At 36.6% G+C, this 22,591-nt stretch overlaps 3 protein-coding genes across 3 annotated transcripts; all 3 read left to right on the forward strand.

The window, feature by feature from the left end:
- The first annotated feature begins 7,416 nt into the window (after positions 1–7,416).
- On the forward strand, positions 7,417–10,916 carry LOC145908137 (DDB1- and CUL4-associated factor 7). Its single transcript, XM_082995332.1, has 8 exons — positions 7,417–7,654; positions 7,746–7,901; positions 8,303–8,414; positions 8,503–8,621; positions 8,850–8,972; positions 9,101–9,187; positions 9,847–9,964; positions 10,039–10,916. Exons 1-8 carry the CDS (start codon positions 7,511–7,513, stop codon positions 10,209–10,211), a joined length of 1,032 nt encoding a protein of 343 aa, XP_082851458.1. The 5' UTR covers positions 7,417–7,510; the 3' UTR covers positions 10,212–10,916.
- Positions 10,917–11,879: 963 nt separating this feature from the next.
- LOC145908434 (angiotensin-converting enzyme-like) lies at positions 11,880–18,019 on the forward strand. Its single transcript, XM_082995713.1, has 14 exons — positions 11,880–12,213; positions 12,646–12,776; positions 12,932–13,077; positions 13,139–13,273; positions 13,406–13,512; positions 13,684–13,872; positions 14,530–14,682; positions 15,297–15,408; positions 15,491–15,602; positions 15,852–15,975; positions 16,148–16,292; positions 16,492–16,590; positions 16,648–16,770; positions 17,324–18,019. Exons 1-14 carry the CDS (start codon positions 11,904–11,906, stop codon positions 17,484–17,486), a joined length of 2,049 nt encoding a protein of 682 aa, XP_082851839.1. The 5' UTR covers positions 11,880–11,903; the 3' UTR covers positions 17,487–18,019.
- A 2,898-nt stretch (positions 18,020–20,917) lies between these two features.
- On the forward strand, positions 20,918–22,468 carry LOC145909577 (uncharacterized). The gene has a single exon (XM_082996956.1). It carries the CDS (start codon positions 20,918–20,920, stop codon positions 22,259–22,261), a length of 1,344 nt encoding a protein of 447 aa, XP_082853082.1. The 3' UTR covers positions 22,262–22,468.
- The last annotated feature ends 123 nt before the right edge of the window (positions 22,469–22,591 follow it).

Consider the following 22,591-nt stretch of genomic DNA (forward strand, 5'->3'; position numbering starts at 1 on the left):
GACAAAAACAAGAAAGTTTGGACAAACTGCGACGTGTTGTCACTACAGAAAAACGATCAACCTTCATTTGGGCGCCAAGGTATTTTTGCACGTCTTCAAGTTTGGAAAACACGACGACGACGTCCTGACTCCATGAATGACGTCACGCTTCCGTCGAACATGAATCACCGACCGATTCGACGCCACGGTCTGGACCATGTTTTCGTCACCAAGTAGTTTCAGTTGTTCTTGAATATGAATTGCTACATGGCTGGATTTACATGAACACAATAGGTCATTGACCCAACGATCCAGAAAATCTGCAAATTGAGGTCGCGGTAATTAGTTTAGTTTACGAATAGGTAAACGCGACATTTCAATTCCAGTCCCTTAAGACCACAACTTTCACGTTTCAAATTGCATATTTTTCCTGTTGTAGGCGTTTCATAGATTTTAATGTACAGGCCTAAAAGAACGTGCATAAAACAGCAACCGTTGGAAAAATAAGCGTTTCTGGACAGTTGTCTTCTCAAAGAATTGATTAAAGATCAAATAACGACCTTGGAATGCATTCATCTATGCAATGTAAGTGAAGCGTTGCCAACACTTTATTTCTTTCCAAACGTAAGCTGACTTGTTTGCGCTTTTATCGACTGCTCCATCGATTAAAAAAGGCCAAAACTTGTCCTACTACAATAAAATGGGTTGCTTATAGGTCAACAAATCACAACAGTACGTTTGATCAATATTTTTTTTTAAAGCCTCAAATCCTGTTTTAAGTAACGCAATGACTATTGTCAAATATAAAGCGCACCACATTCTTTTGCAAACACAAAGTTTTTAAGAATAAGTACCACAATTCACTCTTTTTCTACTTGTTATAGAAACTAGGTATAAACAACAGCAAACAAAATATACATTGTTGTCAAATATAGCATAGCAATAAAGAGCCCTAAATATCAATCGAAGCGTCATTCCGATTGTTTCTGTGTGTCAATTCGATCGAAGATAAAATAGAAGTAAAATGCACACAAGTTTTACTGTGGTAATATTTGGGCAGTGCCTTTCCTTCAGATAAAAACTGCGCAAGTTTATCAACGCAGGGAAAGGGATAACTCTCGTTTGAGTAAATCGATGTAAAATGTCGCTGGAGTCTCTTAACGCGTATCGACAGGTACAAGACGTGGAGACAGCAACAGGCGAAGGTGTTTTCGATCAAGTGAACCTAGATCGAAGACTGCAAGCGTTGCAGGCCCTTCAACAAGATAATTTTGTTTCCAAGACATGAAGAAGGCCAGGCCTGATGCGGCGAAAACATCAATATTTATCGCTATTGATTGAAAAGACGTGTTCATTTTGCCCGGCCGTGAAGCGCTTGCGTTTCAGCACCTCGACTATTTGCGCGCCAAATTTGGACCACATCGCCTTCCGAGACAAGTCGAACGCATTTAAGTGGTGCACCTGCAAAAAGGTGCAATAGAGAGAGAAGGAAGAGTGGAAAATGGATGGATTGATCGCTACTCTCTCTGTCGTGTCCAATAAATCGAGACGCTGTAAGAGTCTGTCTAACCTAGACCTTGTACTCCCTGAAGGGTTAAAAGCGACGTAAGATGGAGAAGTTTGCTCTTGAATGGAGGAGAACGACATACACAACATCCAATTTCAATTATGATGCGGAAAATGGCAAGTATTGATCAAAACTGTTATGACTGATATTGTGGCCTCAATATATTCAATTTTTTGAATCTTTAATACGGGACAAAAAGCTAGCAATTTTTTATATAATAAAACATTCTATAATACTAACATACATTTGTTTTCCTGTTGTTGATTGACACGACTGAAGCATTGAGATCAAAGTTTATACTAAGCCAATATTTGCAAATTGTTTGTACTTATTACAACTTCTCGCAATTACAACGATATCATTTTTCTCTTTCAAACAAAACAGAATTGATGCGATTACCAAAAAGTGTTCCTCCCCCCAGAGACGCGCGGTTATAGGTTTTACAAGAGAGCAGCTATAAGCGACTCCAAGGTGGAGGTAACTTGGTTTCCTTTGTGGCCGACTCGACCGACGTAAAAATACCAATCTTTGTCTTCACTCATGACCTTAAGAAAACCAAAAGTTTGCTGAAGTAAATCGTTTTTCGTCTCAACAAAACTCAACTAAAATTTTAAAACTTTGCCTTGTCTTCCCGCGAATAAATGACCGAACTCGTTTCTGTGTCGGTAAATGTGCTTGTTCCTTCACTTACGCAATCCAGGGAACACCTCGCTACCGTTAATGGACAGTCGTTTATCTTCGCCCTGTCAGCGCACTCCTGCTTGCTACCTTCCACGCCTGGTGACGCAAAACACGGATCGTGTGCGTTTGCCAGGACGTCTGACAATATCCAGATCCAACGCAGGTCCCTCGACTGATAAGAAACGACCTTAGGTGAGGTTCGATCGCATAGCGGCCCACCCAACATTTTATGAGCTCGTAACTCCATGGAAGTTATGAAATTTGCACGTAGCGATGTACATGCGCCTTTGTTACACCGGCCACTGCGTAGTTTAAAACACATGTTTTGTATTTGAATAAGCTGATGCCTGGTTCAAATCATACGTCAAGCAGACAGTGTTTAAAACCCTATTAATTTCAAAATCACTAACAGATATAACTATTTTTTATATATAAGGTTGAAAATATGAAAATAACCTATCTTTACATCATGCTTCTAGTTCAGCTTCAAATTTCAACGAAGACAACATGTTTAAACGGATGCATCAAATCATTTAAATTTCCTGACACACTAATTCCGTCCACACAAACACTTCCTTTCAAGTGACTAATTAAATTAGTCCACACCTATGACCACCAATTAAATTGTGGCGAAACATTTGCGAGTTTTATTTGATTTTCAACATAAATTCAACATTTTTGTGAATCAACAATGCGTTATAAACAAACTAACACTAGGAAGATTTTGCACAGTAAAAGAAGTTGTGACGTAACTGTAGTTTTGGGTAAAAAATAATGAATGCAACATTTACATGCAACAAAAAATGCTGTAAGTGCTTTAGCTTGATTGGTTGATGTCAAGTTTACCCGAAGTTTCAGTTAATGGACAAATTCACTCACAAATGACTAATTAGTTAGGGTCACGCGTGGCTCACAGCTCCAAAGGTTTAGATCAAAACAGTTCAATGACCTGTGAAGTCTGTCCTCCCAGAGGAAGGTTGTTAGTTGAATTCAATGAACACGCAAAAGGAATCGATCGGCAAACGACGAAATCAACTTAAACATTATTACAAATCAGCGTCAATTCGATTGTAAGTGCACAAGACGATCCATTAACAGGTGGAGAAGTACTTAAAAGAGAGGCATTTTTTTTCACGTTCTGCCTAACTGAAACAAGTAACAACGACCCTTCGATAATAGGACAATGATTTTTTGCATTTGGATTGTATGTTGCATGTCAGTATCACTATTTATTTACAAGAGTTTTGAAAGATTATAATTCATGTCAACTTTCTGATTATTTTGTAAACAATCGTCACGCTGCAAACGATAATTGTTCAGTTAAACGTGTTTAAAGGAAGTGCGTAACTAAATCCTGGCCGAACACCAACTAAACTTATCTGAGATATTACATGATACTGAACGCAAACTAAGTAGCAGTGCTAGCATGGACTTGCTCAAAAACATTTTTTGAGATCGTCACATTCACTCAACAAACAAACATCACCTGTTCCTTAACTTACGTTCTTAAAAAGCATGTAAATTTTTCAGTCAAAACGCGCTCAAATTCAATTATTGCTTGCTAAGTGTAGATTAAAAACTTATTTCGTCAACGGTGTTCAGATTTCTTGTTCATAATTAACAGTATCAATAACAAAACTCATGGTTGCATAAATCAAAAGAAAACTCATCCAGTAAATTACAAATGTCATGCAGCACTGGTGAAATCAGTGCAGTGGGCAATATGTCATGTATAAATCAGGAAGCTGTTCCGAAACGAAAAAAATCAAAGCTTTTTCAGGTACATGGAAGCTGGCCCTCGGCTGCAAGTACCTTGTCGAGGGTCTGATTAACAAGGCACATACCTGGCTCAAAACCGATCAAGTGGTGGAGCTAGTACCCTCGAATCAAACAGTTCCCGGTGGCAACAGGCGCCGTGATAGGTAGCAGAGCTCAAGAACTAAGTAAAGGGACGACGCCTTTACCATTTAGATCGATACATGAGTACCTGGTGGGTGCTTCGAGTACACGACGAAAGTAGAATATCTACACGTCAACCACGCAACAACGTTTTCTTTGGTTAAAAATATTGCACTTCCGATGCTTGCTTTTAAATAAAGATTGTGTAGGAGGATGTAAAGTTGCGTAAACTCAATAAAAAGTATCTTTGCAAATTGTTTGTAACATTTCTCAAAAAGTAACAAGAAATTTCGATATTGCCAACAAACGCAAGAGATTATTTGATCAAGTGATGTCAAAGAGTTCAACATACACACGACGACATAAGATAAATCTACTTTGCAACTTCCTCGTCCACTGATGTGCGCAAACTTTCATACTGATATTATTCTGTTGGTTCTTAAACAAGTCGGTGCAACACCGAATTCTACACGGAAACAACTGGTTATGTTTGAGTTGATCAAAATAGTCGTTTGCTACCTGCAGTGCTGGAAAGTTTAAATCTTCTCATAACTTTCTTCGCAACCGAAACTTGGACCCGTCATTGAAGGAATGCTCACAGCTATTGAAATATGACGCTGTTTCAATTTCGCAGGCTTGGCAATATTTCAGTTTCCTTCAAAACTACTTACGATTTACAAGAATGGTAATAACTTACTGAAGCAGAATCACGTGTACAAGTTCGCATAGATCGGATTTGGTGTTTAAGCTCCTACCGTCAACTAAAGCTTGTAAGCCTGCTTTTGACACAAGCATTAAAACACAACACCAAGCAAATCTTAATAAGTATGACCTCCTACGTCCCCGCTAATATCTAAAAACTCACTGTCGCTAAAGGTGAGCTTACAAAAAAAATATATTGTCTACAACAGTCAACTCTACCAGCACGCACTACACGATGTACTACAGTTGCTGCATATATCCAACAAAATTTCCCAAACGGACATTTACCTTCCTCCAGTAAATACAATAAACAATACAAAAATAAGTGACGATGATACGTCCTCTTCGCCAATCGGATTATATGAACCGTCTAGGAAAGAACCTTCGTATGCTGACTTTCTCTTTATATGACTTCTTTCAATTGTCAGGTGCGAGGCAAAGGGATTTTTGCCCGGACGAAAAGCTGTAACGAATCGCAAGCCAACTCCCGCTGGGAGCTCGCCTGAGAGCGAACTGAGGTTTTCCATTAGGGCAAGGTATGAAATTTCGCTTAAAGTTCGGGGGTGGCGTAAAAAAGCGACGCTGGTGTTGGAAAAACTAAACGCGTTTGAAGTTCGCTGTGGGAGTGGGAGCGCCATGATTGCGAAAAGCTACAAAAATGCTGCTACGTTTACATGAATCATTTAACTAAGCTTAACGATGTGAATGCTGATTCAGCATGATATAATTTATGTGATCAAATTTGCGGCATTTTAACTTCCGTTTAGTAAAATTTTTGTTTGACTTGGTTTCTCAACAAATTTTAAATCATCAAGTTTCCTTTTGTTTGGTATTACCTAAAAAGTTCAATACATCTTGCCGTCTGATGAGATGGCAGCGCAGGTAACGTTCGAAACAAATTGCAGTGGTCGGATGACGTATTTGTCACCAATCCAATTTCCGGGTTTTGAAACCGATAAAAGGGAATGTTGTACGAGGTGCGTTATTAAATGGCTTTTGGTGTAACGTGAGCGATCACTTGAAGTCAGGCAACAACAAACGTAAAACCACATGTCATGAGTTTTAATTGCACGTATAAGGTCTGTAAGGACAAAGGTGCGGGTTCGTAGACAAGCGCAATTCGCACCAACGTGAAAACTGTAACAAAGCGATGGCAATGACGCAAGCAACTTACTTAACCGAAGAAAAGTTTTTCACGCAAACGACCAGGCAGCAAGGGACGTTCTGCTTAAGGTTTAAAACCTTGTTTACACAGCGGTCGCTCAGTTCTTCACTCGCGAAGGTGGGAGCGAATTTCAAGAGTTTCGTCAAAACAGAAAAAAAACTCTATTCCAGCAATCTGACAAACCGTCAATTTCACAACTTGCTAGGTATGGTATATAGTCCTTAACCATAGTAAGAAACTGTAACAACACAAATATACAAGCAATGCAAAATCATTTGTAAATACAGAATATACGCGGCTAAAAACAATACAAAATATAAACTCACTCTTTTCTCGTCAAAGTTTTCTTCTTCAAAGCTTCAAAGCACAACCTGCACATTGTTCTAGAGCGGATTACATATTGTTTGGCGCGATGCCCTTACGCAGTATAATACTGAATGCAGGTGCGTTGTTTCTTCAACATACCAACCACGCAGAGCCGTCGTAACTCCCTGGGGAACTACAGCGATTCGCTTTACAAGAAGGCGCCGGTCGCCCAGGACAATCAACAGCTAAAATCTACATTAACTTCGGCAGGTTCGTGCGTTCAGGCGAACGTAATCTAGGTTTTCATTAAGCGAGCTGGACGTCGCACGTAATCTTCATCAAAACGGTAATTACGAAACATGTTGGGAATAGTGCAGCTTGTGAATTAAGGCAGTCAGTTTTGCCCTTTTATTAAATTTAATTGCGTGTATCACCGCAAGCGATGTTTGTTTGGAGAAATACTTTCGTCTCTTGGGCGATATCTATGCACTCTTATCCACTAGGAAGCAGTGATGAAAACAAAAACATGAAATGGTACCCATATTTATAAATTGTACGAAATGTCAAACCACTTCACAAAAATGTTTTAGAACATAAAGGTAACGTGAAAGCAGCTACACTGAATGTACAGAAAACTCTGCACTCGGAAATTAATCCATAGGTTGATAACAAACACAAATCACAACGACAATATTCACAATATTTCATAAAACCTCAAATCAACCAGAGACCAGCCTGATAAAACTTTTTAGATTCAACTATTTTAGATTTTTTCAGAACTTTTGAGATTCAATATCAGTGTAAGTATTTTTATTTTTCGCTATATTTAATTACACATAAATCTACGTATTTTTTAAGTGAAAACACGAAACGCGTACAATAAATATTGCATCTCATTTTTCAATTGTGTTTGATTTCTATTGCACGCGCAATCTGCTGAGCCAATCAGATCGAAGAATCAAACGAAGAAAGGGGATTTTCTACAAACAAATGCAAGCAGTGAATGTGGGTTTTGCGATTGTCAATTTGTCGGTTTCAAAGTTGTTTGGAGTTTATTCGGATTATTTCTGATTTTAGCGTGCGTGTCTTGATAAACAACTTTTCTACTTGCAGCCAAAATCCCGGTTATGAATCACAATTAAAAACAGACGGTATGCTAAATGCTTTGCTGGTGCCTGAATAACTCCTTCGCTTAATTAGTAAAATTCACAATGGCTGGGGCACCAAAGCGTAAGGAAATATACAAATATGAAGCTTTATGGACAATATATGCTATGAACTGGAGTGTTCGTCATGACAAAAAATTTCGTTTAGCCATTGGAAGTTTCATCGAAGAATACAACAATAAAGTCCAGGTATTTTAAATACATTGAAATGAAGACTGGAATATGTTCTATGAAGCAGCTTTGATTTCATTTAAATTTTTTATATATTTGCCTTTTTTAGATTGTTGGTCTTGATGAGGATAGGTCTGAGTTTCGAGCTCGAAGCATGTTTGATCACCCATATCCATGTACAAAAATCATGTGGATTCCAGATGCTAAAGGTTTATATCCAGACCTTCTGGCAACAAGTGGCGATTATTTACGTTTGTGGAGAGTGGTAAGTTCAATTTTGTGCTAGTCATAAAAAGTTGTGACTTTTTTATCAAAACAAATGAATAGGCTACATAAAATGGATTTTACTGTTTTTAATTTAGTTATATGTGTTTACAAAATTTAAGTGAATACAGTCACAAAATTTTATTGCCAACATACACTTACATTCCTACATATAAAAAATCTTAATTATATGGAAAATGATGTCTTAAGCTTAGTTAATATTTTAAGTCTGTTGTAGGTTAATATTTTATTGTATATATTCGTAATTCCATTTACAATTATTGCCTATTTTTTGAGCACTGCAAATTTTGCCCAATTAGAACAGTACCGTGCAATTTTGTCAATATATTTTTTTGGTTTGTCAACAGCTTGTTAATAATGGTGTAAATACCTTTTATGTAGGTGAGTGACACAGAGACAAGGCTCGAATGCTTGTTAAATAATAACAAAAACTCTGATTTTTGTGCTCCACTTACTGCCTTTGATTGGAATGAAGTTGAACCAAACCTATTGGGTAAATAAAATCACAAGCATTTTCTCTATCTTGCCTTTGAATTAATAAACAGAGTTACAAACTAGTTGTCAACTTATACTTATTGAAGGTACAAGTAGTATTGATACAACATGTACGATATGGGGTTTGGAAACTGGACAAGTACTTGGCAGAGTCAATGCTGTTTCTGGTCATGTAAAAACTCAGCTTATTGCACATGACAAGGAGGTAATCAACATGTGTATTGTTTTGCATTCTTGAAAATGAATATGTATGAATAAGCATTGTTTGGTACTGGTCATGCCTATGAGGCAACATGTACGTTTATCACACACAAAGACCTTGTGTATCCTAAACACCAGTTTTGCACATTATATGTGCCACTAAAACACCCCAAAAGGTTTATTATTGTTAGTTGTACATAAATATAATATACAAGCATAATGAATCTTGCAGGTATATGACATTGCCTTCAGTCGTGCTGGTGGTGGACGTGACATGTTTGCATCTGTTGGTGCTGATGGTTCCGTAAGAATGTTTGACCTCCGACATCTTGAACATTCAACCATCATTTATGAGGTCTATGTTTAAAGAATTTGTATTTTCTGAAAGTAGTATTGGCATAATATTCTTTAAAGTATTATGCAGAATTAATAAAAATTAAACTGGATGTTTGCACTTAAAAACGTCTCCAAAAAAATTTTTAGGATCAAAGTCACCAACCCCTGCTTCGGCTGTGTTGGAACAAACAGGACCCAAATTATTTGGCTACTATGGCCATGGATGGGATGGAGGTAAATGAACATTTCATTGTATTACAATACAAAGAAAATAGCCAATGAAATAGTTGAGAATTTCATGCTACAGACGTTTCGACTGTTGTACTATTTTTAGTGTAAATGCAAACATCTGTATCAAGAAATTCTCAACTATTGCATTAGCTATTTTGTTTGTATTGAAGATTTACAAAACCGTCAGTTATGTTCCTAAGTTCATTGTATTTTATTTAAAAGTTAAAACTGATGTTGCTGGACTGGAGTGTTGCTGCCATGAACATTATGTTATGACGTTGAATTAAACATGTTTAAGTTTCTGTTTCAACAGATCTGTAATTGTGTTCTTTCCTTTCTGTTTTTTATTGGGTTTCATTGTATTATGTCTATCACCCTAAAAAACTGCTAAAAAAGCTTTTGTCAAGATTACTTAGAATATGTTATGATTTTGGTTAACTACTATGTTTTCATGAAAATAATGGTAATATTTTTTCTGCCAGAAATCACCTGTGAACTATTTTTGTGTTTTAACATAGTCTCTTATAGTTTTAATGTTATTTTGTCACCTCATTTTTGTGATTATGACTGCCTTATTTATTTGACAAATGATTTATTTTTGGTTATAATTTAGTGAATGGGTTGAGAATCGCACAGCATTGAGTTTTATTAAAATGTTTAAGGTAATAATCCTTGATGTTCGAGTGCCATGTACACCTGTTGCCAAACTAAACAATCATCGTGCTTGCGTGAACGGGATCGCTTGGGCGCCACATTCATCTTGTCATGTCTGCACAGCAGGTATGTAATTTGAATGGGGATTGACATAAAAATTGTCTCTTTCTGTAAATGCACATAACAATATATTTTCACAGGTGATGACCATCAAGCTTTAATATGGGACATACAGCAGATGCCAAGAGCAATTGAAGATCCCATACTTGCGTACACAGCTGATGGGGAAATTAATCAAATACAATGGGCTGCGGCACAACCTGATTGGATTTCTATTTGTTACAACAATATTCTTGAAATATTGAGGGTTTAATGTTGGATTTGTCAGCGGAAAAACAAGCAAAAGAAGACCAAGTGATGATAGGCACATCATGCTGGGGTGGACTTCATTTGCATTATCTTGGAAAAGTGACATTCAATGTGTTGTTGATGTGAACTACCATGACATCCTTAGGTTGCTTCATAGTTTTTATCTATCACCAGATCCAAAAAAATGCCCTTTTTTTAAAAAATATTTTCAAAAAATTTCATTTCATTCCATTTGATTGTGTTGTAGGGATGTGACATTTTGTCAGCAGGTTTAGAAAATTTCTTTTTCATACCATTTGTCAATCACATAAAACATTCAGTTGACACTGGTTGTCCTTATATTTCATGGTGTCCAGTTGTAGACATAGCTCCCATAAATAATTAAATTTGGTTTACTCGCAAAACAACACATTTTCAGTCTTAAGTTTATTTGCACTCTGTTGTCATTTTTGTTTCCGGTTGCTTTTACCTTTTTTTCCATCAGAAACATTTCTAACTGAGTTGAGTCCTTGCATTATTCATTATATTCTTCTTCTCTACTGCTTGATATGGCAAGTCAACCTCTGCTGCTCAAACCACATTTTGTTCCAGGAATTATTGTGTCTTGATTACCTTTGACTCAACCAAACCCAAAATTTGTAATCAAATTGCCCACGCTTGCCCTTAATCAAGTTTTGTGTTTGGAAAATGTTTTTTTTAAATACAATTTTTTTGTAAAACTTTGAGTAGGAAACAGTTTTGCAATGGGTGAAGTAGCAACTGTATGTCAACCGGTGACAAACACGCCCCTCACCTCCAGGGTGAAATAAAAGTATGATTTTTATTCTTTCGTTGCTCACAGGATAAGTAGTCTCAAGCATTATGGTAATGCTACTAAAAATCACTTCTTATTTTCAGTCATGAAAATCCCTGGCTCAAAAATTATGTGACATATTTCGAACCAAACACTAACACTTTCATGAAATTATTACCTTATCTGAAAACCTTCACAAAAATGAGTTATTTAGGCGTGTCGAGTATGATATTAAGGCATTGGTGTGGCCATGGTTCAACTAAATCTGTAAGGTATAAATTGGTAAGTTTGTAAGATATCCAATATATCAGTTGATTATGGATTTCCAATCCCTTGGGTAATTTTTACAATTAAAGTGTGGTTTTCTTCCATGTCCCGCGATGTTTCAAACCACAATTTTTTACTCTTTGCCGTAATTTAACGTACTTAGGGGTTTCGGTAGCCCGGGCGTTGTCATTCCAAATAACAGAAAAACTGCAAAAATTGAATCGATTTTATAGCGAAAACATTTACAAAAATTACGTGCTGTGATACTAACACCATTAAATGCATGTTTCCTTATAAATGCAAGTTTTAAGTGCTGGATTTTAAAATTAGAAATTGTTTTTCCGGTCACTGGTATAGTTTGGTAACCGCAAACCACGAAATAAGATTTTGAATAACTTATTAACATAGCTTGAGAGTTCGTGCGTGGTTCCATGCTTAACCAAGCTTCCTTCTCGTGGCTGTGACGTATTGACAGGACACAATCGTAGGATATCCATCTGGCCGCTTCGCTCTGTGACAATATGGCTTTCCAAGCTTAGTAATATGGTCATGTGCTGTTGGGTGAATTCATAACTAAACTGAGTGTACGAAAACAATAAAACTGTAGGAAGTTGTATTACAGAATCTAATTAGGAAATGAAGGTTCGTCAGCCCCTACTTTGCTGCTGGCTAATGACAATTATCTGCTTGTCTGCTGTGCAAACCCATCCCAATGATTTCGACTACGAAAACGACGACGATGAAAGTGATTTTGATCGCATTCTGGAGGAATTACCCGACGAAGTAATCATAGAAATTAGTGAAAGTATAACAACGTATGAATCCACATCATCAACGTGCAGTTTCTGTTTGCTCAAAGACAAATTTACTGGATACGAAAGAGAAGATATTCACCGAAGCGACCAACACAAACGTACATTAGTACAGGTTCTATCGTCTCTAAACAGTAAGTTGATGTGTTGTTTGTTGTGTTGCACGTTTTGGGTTTGGGAAAAAATTACCATTAAATATTTGCGTACATAAATCTGTACAAGCAAAACAAGCAAAAATTTTGTGCTGAAAGTAAATGTGTAGGTTGCATAAAGTAAACACATAGTTGGAATGATAGCTACATGCGCCCGAAGTCATCGCATGAATTTTGCAAATACACATAAACGAGTCATCTTTCTCAACAAGAGAATTAAGATTGAGTTTTCGATTTATTCAAGGAAATCATGTGTATTTGTCCCTATATAGCCCTGAGCTTAAAATTAACTTTTAAAACCAACGAGAAATCTTTATCAACCAAAAACAGTAGACACCTTTTTCGCCTGGTTAGTAACGTTTTAATTCATTTAGCAATATCTCCATCATAAAAAGCTTGTCGAATATTTTGTAGACAGGAAGAAAGTGGAAAAGTTTTTGACAGCCTTTCAAAAGCAATTGGGGATAAAACGGAGACATGTAAACTTGCTTCTGTGGAACAAAGACACAAATCTTACGACACACAACAGTAAAATTTACATAGCTGTAAGTTTGCTACCAAATGTTCATCCGATATGTTAAATAGAAAATGTTCTATGATTTTATTCAAATGCTTCTTCACTGCAATTAGTTTAACTTTTGTTTGGTTGTTTGAGTGTTTTGTGTTAAAGCAAGTTTAATTTAGACTTCTTAATTTCCAGGCAAGTCTTAAATTTTCCGCTTGGGAAAAAGCGATGCGTAAAGTAGCCTCAAGCACTCTGTCCTATCATGGGTTGAACTGTTCCGAAACGAGAATGCTTAAGGATATTCTGAAAACTTCATCTCCCTCTCAAGCTAGTCTTCGAACGTGAGATGCACTTTAGCTTTTATTTATAAGCCCATGATTACACTACTTGTACATATTGTAGAGAAAGTGCCAACCTGTACAGCACAATTGAAGCAGTTTATAGCAAGGCAAAGGTTTGCAAGAGTGGACAACCGAAAAAATGTTACAGCTACGAACCTGGTATCATATCAATTATGTCCAAGTCACGGAATTATAGGTGAGTTGTTTTTGCAATATTGTTTTAAACAACAATAACATGTTATTCTGTTTATATGTTGTTTACTTGCTGAAAAAAGTAATGGATTTAAACCCCATACTGTCATAAAGCACGTGTTGTATGTTTTGGTAGTGAGTTACTTTGGGCCTGGAAAGGTTGGAGAGATGCTATTGGCCCTAAGATCCGAAATTCCTGGTACCGCATCATAGAAATCAGTAATATTGGTGCCAAGGAACATGGTAAGGAGTCCACGGTTCGACTTTCATACAGAAATTTTAAGATATGGAAGAAAAATATCTGAGTATAACTTGGTTAAAATTATTTTTCTTTTTTTGTGTGTTACAATCATCGGTAATTAAATCATTAATGATACAGGATATATTGATACATATTACTAAAATAAAATACAGGTTATGTCGACGAGGGGGCATACTGGCGCTCCAGGTACGAAGTTTCAAATTTGAAGGAGAGGGTTGACAACTTGTGGAATGAAATCAAACCAATGTACGAACAATTACATGCTTACGTCAGACACAAATTACACCTGGTGTACGGAAGTAAAGTAAATAAGACTGGACCGATACCAGCTCATCTTTTAGGTAAAGTAAATTATCAATAATATCATTTATACTAACGGGCGATGAGTTAAATACATACAAAGAAATTTAATTCTTACTCGCGAAACCATACGTTGTGCTCGAGGTCCTGCGACAGGAAATCCCTGACAGAAACCTTTGTCAACTCCCCATATGAAGATCTCATATATACCTGGAACCAGAGACTGTAATAAACCTTTGATGGCAAACAACGTTGTTTAATATAGGCTGATTTTATAGCTCGCTCAAGGCCAGTTCGCACATTCATTGTTTACATTAGCATTTTCTAAATATACTTGTTTTTTAGTCTTTCAAATTTACTAATACGAAGGTTTTGTTATAATAACGCAATTATCAGCATATGAAAACAAGCTCTGGTAAGCAGTACGGGTAAGTACATACAACATCACAAGTTCATTCGCTTTGCCAAACACCTTTTTTCAATTTAGTTATTTTACAACACGTAGATTGGAATTGCCCCCGACCTGTATTAGTAACAAACTTCATTCAAGCATCGGTGTTTGGCAATGCGAGCTCAAATGTGCTGGAATTTTTACTCGGCGATCAAAAACGAGCACATCCTATTCCAGCACACTCACACAATAGAACAAACAAGGAGTGGGCGGAAGTGAAACGAAAAACTTTCCTGTTATTTTGAAGGCGACATATGGGGAATGCAGTGGGGAAACATCTACGATATCTGTGCGCCTTATCCCAAAATTGAAGCCTTCCAAGTAACAAAAGGAATGAAAGAAAAAAACTTTACTGCCATGAAAATGTTTCATCTTGCTGATGAATTTTACAGATCAATGGGTAACAGATGTATACAGTAGTTTATTTTTAAAATAAAAATTGACTTTGAATGCAAATTCATTCAAAACTAAAAAAAGCGCAGAAGTGTTTCATGCTTTCACATCATGGTCGGGCTGGATCGCCTCACTGTGATGCAAGCTTTACTTATAGTGACCACACCTAACGTACCAAGATCATTAGGTTCGCAGGCAAAGCGCAAGGCATTCCTAGCTGGATCAGCCACTTTTTAAGTAAGGTGCCCAATTCAAACGCTAAGCTCACGTAGCTCAGCTCATAGAGCGCTGGGCCTGGTTAGCCCAGGATGAGTTAAAACCTTACCGGGAGCTTGATTTTTGTGATCTTGCTCCGGCTTGTCGGAAAAAAGTGGCTGTTCTAGTTAGGCGTCAATGCCTTTGGTACCAAGCCTACGAACCTACAACGAAAAAGTGTTTTTTTTCTTTAATTGAAAATGACTGGGATATATTTACCTGTGTTTTTTTATTGGTAACAAAAAAAATATATACGTTAGTTGTAACCATCCCAACATTTAATGCAGTTTTCCCGAATAAATATCGATTTAGAAATGACGCATGTTATAGCTTTATTTAAATATTAGAAAGTAATTGTGGTCTAAGGTCTACCTCCCATGACACCCACGTTTTGGAACAAGTCGATGTTCGTGAAACCAAAAGGACGCTCAGTTGTTTGTTACGCTTCTGCTTTTAATCTTGAAAAAGATGACGTCAGGTACAAATTATAATGTTAAATCGTATTTGTGTTATAAGTTCTTATTGTTATGATGTCATTTCAACGTTCTATCTATCAACAGAGTAAAGATGTGCGCACAGGTGAACAGTGAGTATTTGTATGTCGTTCATCACGAAATGGGACATTGTCAATATTATCTCGCCTACAATCGACATCAGCCAGAGTTATTTCAGGTATTTTCCAAACATTTCATTCCTCATTTTTATATCACATAAAAATATTTCAATATTAATATAGCTTAAGCAAAGTGGAGCCAATAATATAATGAGACCTTTTAGGTCGAAACAGTGGCCATCTGTCTGCAGCTTACACAATTAATTTTGCTGGTTTTGTTTTAAACCGAACAAGATAAGAAATTCTCAGTTTAACTCAAAAACTTTATACGGCTGTCAATCAACTAATACGCAAACTTCTGATTAAAGAAAGGAGCGAACAATGGATTTCACGAAGCTATCGGGGACACTGCAGCTTTGTCAGTTATTTCACCAACGCATTTAATAAAACTTGGAATTTTGAAAAAAAGCAAAGACAAAAACAAAAGATATCGTAAGTGGTTTGCTGCTATACGTGTAAGATACATATGTAACACATATTTATCTGCTTAACTGTAGATGAGTTTGGTGCTGTCTATAATTTCAACTGCTTTATTATCTAAAGCTGTGGTCAAGATAAACCGCATGTCGGTAAACTCTGTACCAATATCTGAAATTTTTTGCAGAAAAAACAATAAACTTTCTCATGAAAAAAGCTCTCTCAAAGATTGCGTTTTACCAATTCGCTCTCTCGCTTGAATCGTGGAGGTGGGAAGTCTTCAGTGGCAAAATCACTAAACAAAACCTGAACGCCGCGTGGTGGGAGAAAAAGTAAGAAATTTTGGTTTCCGAACCTCGTTTCTCATATAAAAGTAATCTTTTCACAAATGTACAAAAAAAAGTATATCGAATTGTAATATTTTTACACCATTTTGTAGAATATAGCACATGTTACAGTATAGCATATTGTAATAAAAAACACACAATAGAAACCTTTTTTAATGCTTATTTTCCTAATCTTTTGTTACAGATTGCATTATGGAGGACTTGTTCCTCCTGTAGCAAGAAGTGAACACGATTTTGATCCAGGTGCAAAATATCATGTCGTCTACGGCGTTCCTTACATTAGGTGAATTCTTATTTTTGCCAATATCCCGAACTGTTTCCGCAATCATTTTCGTTGTAGATACTTCATCAGCTACATGATCCAATTCCAGTTTTTCGAAAAACTTTGTGATACTTCTGGCCACAAGGGGGCACTATATCTCTGTGATTTTGCTGGATCGAAAAAAGCGGGGGCCAAATTTATGTAAGCGATTCAGTTTTGTTAATCTAATTTAAGTTAATTTAAACTATGTGAGCTGCAGACAGATGACCACTATTTCGACCTATTGGGTCTCATCAGCGTATAGTTTGGACCAGTTGTGCCGTTTGATGAAACCCAATGTGTCGAAACAGTGGACATCTGTATGCAGCCAACAAGTTATATTTTAATTGTAGCGTTTTTTTTTTGTTTTTGTGTCACAACATTGTCCACGTTGCTTGCTTTACATTTCATATCTCCTGATGAAGGTTGCTGCATAACAGCCGAAACGTCGAGAAACATTGATAAAATAAAGTTTGCCAGAGAAGCAGTATTTAGTAATAAGTTATTTTGGCTCATATGTTATTTTAATTGGTTGGTAATCTTGTGTTAAAAAGTATATACAAAGTATAAGTGTATGTACATTTGCATCGTATAGCTATTCAAAATAATTTCAGAACAAGTATTTTACATTTGTAGCCCACTTAATAATAATTACTTTCTTTTACTTAAAGGAGCTTTTTTGTATTCTACCACTAATTCACAAACAATATTGCAGGGACATGTTAAATATGGGAGCAAGTAAGCACTGGGAAGACGCAATGAGAAGTTTAACCGGTAGTTGTCACATGACCGCAAAGTCAGTGAAGCGGTACTTTAAACCTTTGGTCACGTGGTTAACCAAAGAAAACAAACGGCTTGGAAATAAAATTGGTTGGTAGTTTGTTGCAGTTGCCTCACAATTTGGCATTTCGACTTTTGTGCGATTCGCCTACGTTAGTTTTTCATAGAAAACTTCAATCAAGTTTGCAAATGTTTTTTTCCAATTTTTATGACTGTATTGTCTTGCGTTGCCACCATCCCGAGGTTAAAACATGTTTTATAACTAACTTTCATGTGACATAAAAACATTTTAAATTGCGAAGATTGTAATTAGAGGATGGATTTTATTTATGTGGATGATTAATTGTTGGAAAGTAGTTAACAATTGCCATCCTGGTAAATTTCGACTGCCACTATAAGCTGAAATAACGTTTAGTTAAGGAAAATTTAGATTGATTTTGCGTGCCTGTTGCCATTCTTTCATGATTTTATACGAGACCAGTGAAATTTGCACGAGTTTAATTTTTAATTGCGTCATTACGATCCAATTCTATTGTTTGATTTGTTGTTTTTAAATGTTCAACAAATGTGTACCTACAGAGTTTGCATAGAAGGTTGTTTTAGCGGCGAATAAATACTTTTTAAAAACTTGTTTTAATTCATGCATGTTTTTGTTGTTTTGCCGAACACTGCAGATAAACCCTTGGCTGCCAAATAATTTGTCAAAATCGTTGCAAAACAACATGAAAGGTGTAAGAAGTTTAAGTATAAATCTCATGTATTTCAGGAAACCTACAGGTTGCTCTGTATAGTTAGTTTATGTTTAGAAGTTGCACTTGAAAATTTTGTATACTTGTTTCCAAGTTGGTCACAACAGGATTCGAAACTATGGAGCGTTTTTCACGTTGGCTTTGTTCGGAAGTCAGCCGAAACTGTAGCGAAATTTGGCAACGCTCACCAGACACATTCAACCACAAACTGTTCGAACATCAACAACCAGGGCCGGTCGTTGGCACATTTCACCAATTTCGTTCAATTGGGTCTGAACAGGACCCGTCGATAGAAATTACATTGAACGATTTTTGCAAGCTTGGTGATATCGTGAGACGGCACAGGATACCTGGTAATTGCGTCTTAATAATCACCCAAATTTTTTTTACTATCGGCCCTTTTAAACAGTTGTCATTACCCAACAACCAGCACACACACGAGAAAACAGTTTAACCTAAACTTTGGTCAAATGCCGATAAACAAATAAAAATGATCTCGGTAATTCCCGAAATATTCATCATGAGCACGTTCAAATATCTACGATTGTATTTCTTGAAAAAAGAATATAAAAGATTTTAAGTTCAGCTAACCGTCGAAACTGCCACATTCAAACAATAATTTGTTGTCGTCATTTCCGGTTCAAGGAGAGTTCCTTTCACGTTTCGCTTCCTCAATAAAAGATAAAAGCAGCAGCGTTGGTGGAAAGGTTAATGAAGGGAAATAACGTGAGGCTTCAATCATATTCACAGGATATGTGTTGAATGACATGACATTCATATATAAGGAGTTATATTGGTGCTGGTTTATGAGGTACAGCATCATTTTTATGGATGATTTGTGAATAATTTCATGGACTAAGACATTGTGTATTTAAACACATTACAGTATATTCGTAGAATATGCAGTTTGGTGAGACATGATTCAGAAGAAGTAAAAATAAACGTCACAATCATGTCACGACAAAACAACGTAGTAAGTCAGACAGTGTAAAGAAGTGAATCAGTGATGTCACAGCAGGTCATTGTTTATTTGGAACGAGGACATGTCAACATAAAAGGCTATGTAGGTTGTAGGTTACGTATGAGAGGGCTGATAAGTTGCCTCCGTTGCTACCTTAAGGATAGCACGTTTTGGGGTCAACTTTACAGTATCAGGCATAAGAGAACGCTCTTTTTCAATGGCTGCGAAGTCAGACTCGGTGTTTTAGCATTAAGATACGCTAATAAGTTGGCGATTTGAACAGTAAGAGCACGTGTACAACCAGAAACGAAGGGCAGACTTACAAAATGTTGCTTGTGAATCTATAGCGGCTGTCGACAGTGTGATTTGTATTCGAATAATTGTAAAATGCATTAAACAGACGAACTTGACACTACATTATAGGATATTACGATACTATCCCATTAGAATTTACTTTATCCCATTAGAATTAAATGTGTTTTACTGTTCCGCATTTTATTTCTCGGATTATGATGTAAATAAACTGAATTGAATTGAATTAAGATTACGTCACCATACTAAAGTAAGGCAAACTAAACAAATGTAATGAAATACCTTTATTGACGCACTTATAGGAGCAATTATATTTACACACTTAATATTGTATAGTTTGTATTTCTGTAAACACACGTGGAAAACTATAGTTTGGCAACAATACACCTCTGGTGTGCATTTGCACACAGTCACCTCTGTCGTAAACAGGAACAGCTATGACGTCGCATCCCTGGCTTAACTCCAGAAGCGTGACATTTAAAATCGTGGGCGTTGGAATTGTGTACGATTCGCACAAATTTCAAGTGTCAAAATTTAGCTTAATAGCCAGAACTTGAGAAATTGAGATTATATATCTTTTAATTAATCTGTCGTTCTGACGCAGTTCAACGTAACTTTTTTTCACCGACGTTTCATCTGCTATTCAAGTATAGACTTCCTCGGGCAGATGAAACTTCAGCGAACAAAAGTTACGTTTAATTGGGCCAGAAGAACAGTTGAAATAAAATACAATATACCCGGTATAGAAACTTAATATTTCTGCATGTAGTTAAACAGTATTGTTGAAAGTTTTTCAAAGGATACGGCAACAATAATTAACTTGTAAGCAGAAATTTAAATTTATCCATGGATTATTCGATGAAACTTATTATTTTTTGATGTATTTCTGTCGTTATTACAATAATATGTGATTTATGCACAGTTATTCCTATAGAAGACGTGTATATCCGATAGTTCCGTGTTTAGGGAAAGAATATCCAAAGTATAAGGTTGTCATAAAGTTGTAATTGCCTTAATCATAAAACCAAAGTTGGCATTAATTTCTCTAAGCCATAATTGAAATTAGGCGCAATATTTATCACCAAATATGGGTATATATTGCGTAACAAGAAATGATTCATTATAATAGGTCACGAACGAGATTTTAGGTCATGCGTGATTAATTTTTGGCCACCACGCGTGCTTAAACGTACATTATTTGACATACTTAAATAAGCAAATCTTTAATTCTACTTTTTCGTTATTTTTATGCAGTCTGTGATGCTTGATGTTTTTTTTCCAAAAAAAACACAAAAATGTTAATTTCGTTTGTGATGAAACCACCAGTGTCTTTCTATCTTCAATGGATTTAAAATGAAAGATTGAACAAATGTAGATCTTTGCGATTCTTGAGTATTTTTTAAGTAATGTAAGGATAACGGTTGTTGGTACGATTCAACTCATAATCATGATCAAAAATTTAAAAGTTATAACAATCACGTATTTGCAGGAATTGGTAGTCTTTAAAATGAATGTATTTGTATCTGAACCAGTGAATTTGGACGCAACCGAAACTACAAGAAACGTCAGTGCTTACAATGGAATCCACAACAACACAAGTGGATCTGCTGTGAAAACTGCAAGCCAGGTTATCAACACCCTGCTTATGATCACCACCTTGTGGCTGGTAACATCTTTTATCGCGTACGGTCGGCATTCAGGCAAATGGCAACGCAAGAAGAAAAACGACTACGCTGGAGGTGTGGTGTTGACGTTAGCTGTGCTGTCGGCGGTGATGGTTCTTCCACGACTTATTTTTACGCAAGTTATTATATTGGTCGGCAACGACATCACGCCAGGAGCTGATTTAGCGTGTGAAATAGCTTTAGATTTCTCCATTGTTCTATTTTTCCTCGCTTTATTACCGACATATTCATATCTATGGATGCGACAAAGAGCTCTTTACGCCCAACCTTCAATCAACAAACTGTACAGTAAGTGGATCCAAATCCTAACGTGGGGAAGTTACACAGTCCTGGTTACATCCGGGTTAGGAATTATTGTCTTATTTGTGCTGCCGGACGCGTATCGCGGCTCTACTGAAGGTTGCATTTTACGGACCGAAGAAGAAGATAATATTCTTCCATTCTACATTATGGCAATTACCCAAGTGCTCGGCCAGTGTGTGTTGGTGGCATTATTTCTTTACCCACTTAAACTGCACAGAAAAGTGCAATTGAGTTTGGTAAACATGAGAAAAACACCCAAGTCGGTTGTTGAGAACGAGAAAGGATTGGAGGAAGGAAGTTATTCGATTGTGTGTAAATCTTCACTTGATTTATCGCAGTGTGACAAAATGCGTGGTTTGAAAACAGCAGAAGAAGACAACTTATCCATTAGTAGAAGCAACTTGTCATTATACAGATCCAAATCGGAAACGTGCATTGACTCCACGTCACGAAATATTCCCATTCGTCAATCCATGGGTGCTGTCAGCAGGAAAGTGTCACATGGCTTACAACAAAAGTTTAAAACCAATCGCAAATCGTCATCAAACTCATCAGTGAAAAACTGCAACAGAGTGTTGAAGGTCATGCGACGTTCGGTTATTTGCACAACGATATGTATTCTATCTGATTTGGCCGCCATGGCTGCCGTGGCCTTTCTTTTACCAAAACAAACTCCAAAAAGTTTGACGAATTCTGTTTATGACATTAGCTTACTTGTGAACGTGTTTTCTGTAATTATGTCATTTGAAAATTACCACAAAATACTATTTTTCTTCTGCAGCCACCCAAGGTCAAAAACAAATGTGAGTATTTACGTCACTGGTAGTCAATCCCCATCACTAGACGGATTGTCTGTTAACTGATGTATTTCATTTTCGTCTCAACATCTATCTTGCAAAACTGCCTCCTTTGCTCTCCTGAATTTTTTTGTTGAATTATCGGCTTATGTCACAAAAGTATACATAGAAAACGATTGGTTTCAAGCCGTTTTTTTGGGTGGAATAGCAGTGTATGCTTCGCTGGAAGACTTGGAAAAGCACCTAAATACAGACGTTTTCAAATAAAAGAAAATCCCCCATTTAATATTGACATCATGAAAGTTTTTGCGTAAACTTTGCATGAAGTGAATTTTTGACCCACCACCAGTGGGCAGTAATAAGATATTTTTCATCAAAATAATTTTATCTTATGAT

Source organism: Ascidia mentula, chromosome 7 (genome assembly GCF_947561715.1).
Source record: "Ascidia mentula chromosome 7, kaAscMent1.1, whole genome shotgun sequence".
In the NCBI taxonomy this organism is placed as follows: Eukaryota; Metazoa; Chordata; class Ascidiacea; order Phlebobranchia; family Ascidiidae; genus Ascidia; species Ascidia mentula.

Excerpts from the sequence above, each read along its gene's own strand:
- LOC145908137 (XM_082995332.1), top strand. The coding sequence starts at position 7,511 with ATGGCTGGGGCACCAAAGCGTAAGGAAATATACAAATATGAAGCTTTA. Across the intron at positions 7,902-8,302 it reads ATTTACGTTTGTGGAGAGTG|GTGAGTGACACAGAGACAAG; the intron begins GTAAGTTCAATT and ends CCTTTTATGTAG. Across the intron at positions 8,415-8,502 it reads AGTTGAACCAAACCTATTGG|GTACAAGTAGTATTGATACA; the intron begins GTAAATAAAATC and ends TACTTATTGAAG.
- LOC145908434 (XM_082995713.1), top strand. The coding sequence starts at position 11,904 with ATGAAGGTTCGTCAGCCCCTACTTTGCTGCTGGCTAATGACAATTATC. Across the intron at positions 13,078-13,138 it reads TCTCAAGCTAGTCTTCGAAC|AGAAAGTGCCAACCTGTACA; the intron begins GTGAGATGCACT and ends TACATATTGTAG. Across the intron at positions 13,274-13,405 it reads TCCAAGTCACGGAATTATAG|TGAGTTACTTTGGGCCTGGA; the intron begins GTGAGTTGTTTT and ends ATGTTTTGGTAG.
- LOC145909577 (XM_082996956.1), top strand. The coding sequence starts at position 20,918 with ATGAATGTATTTGTATCTGAACCAGTGAATTTGGACGCAACCGAAACT.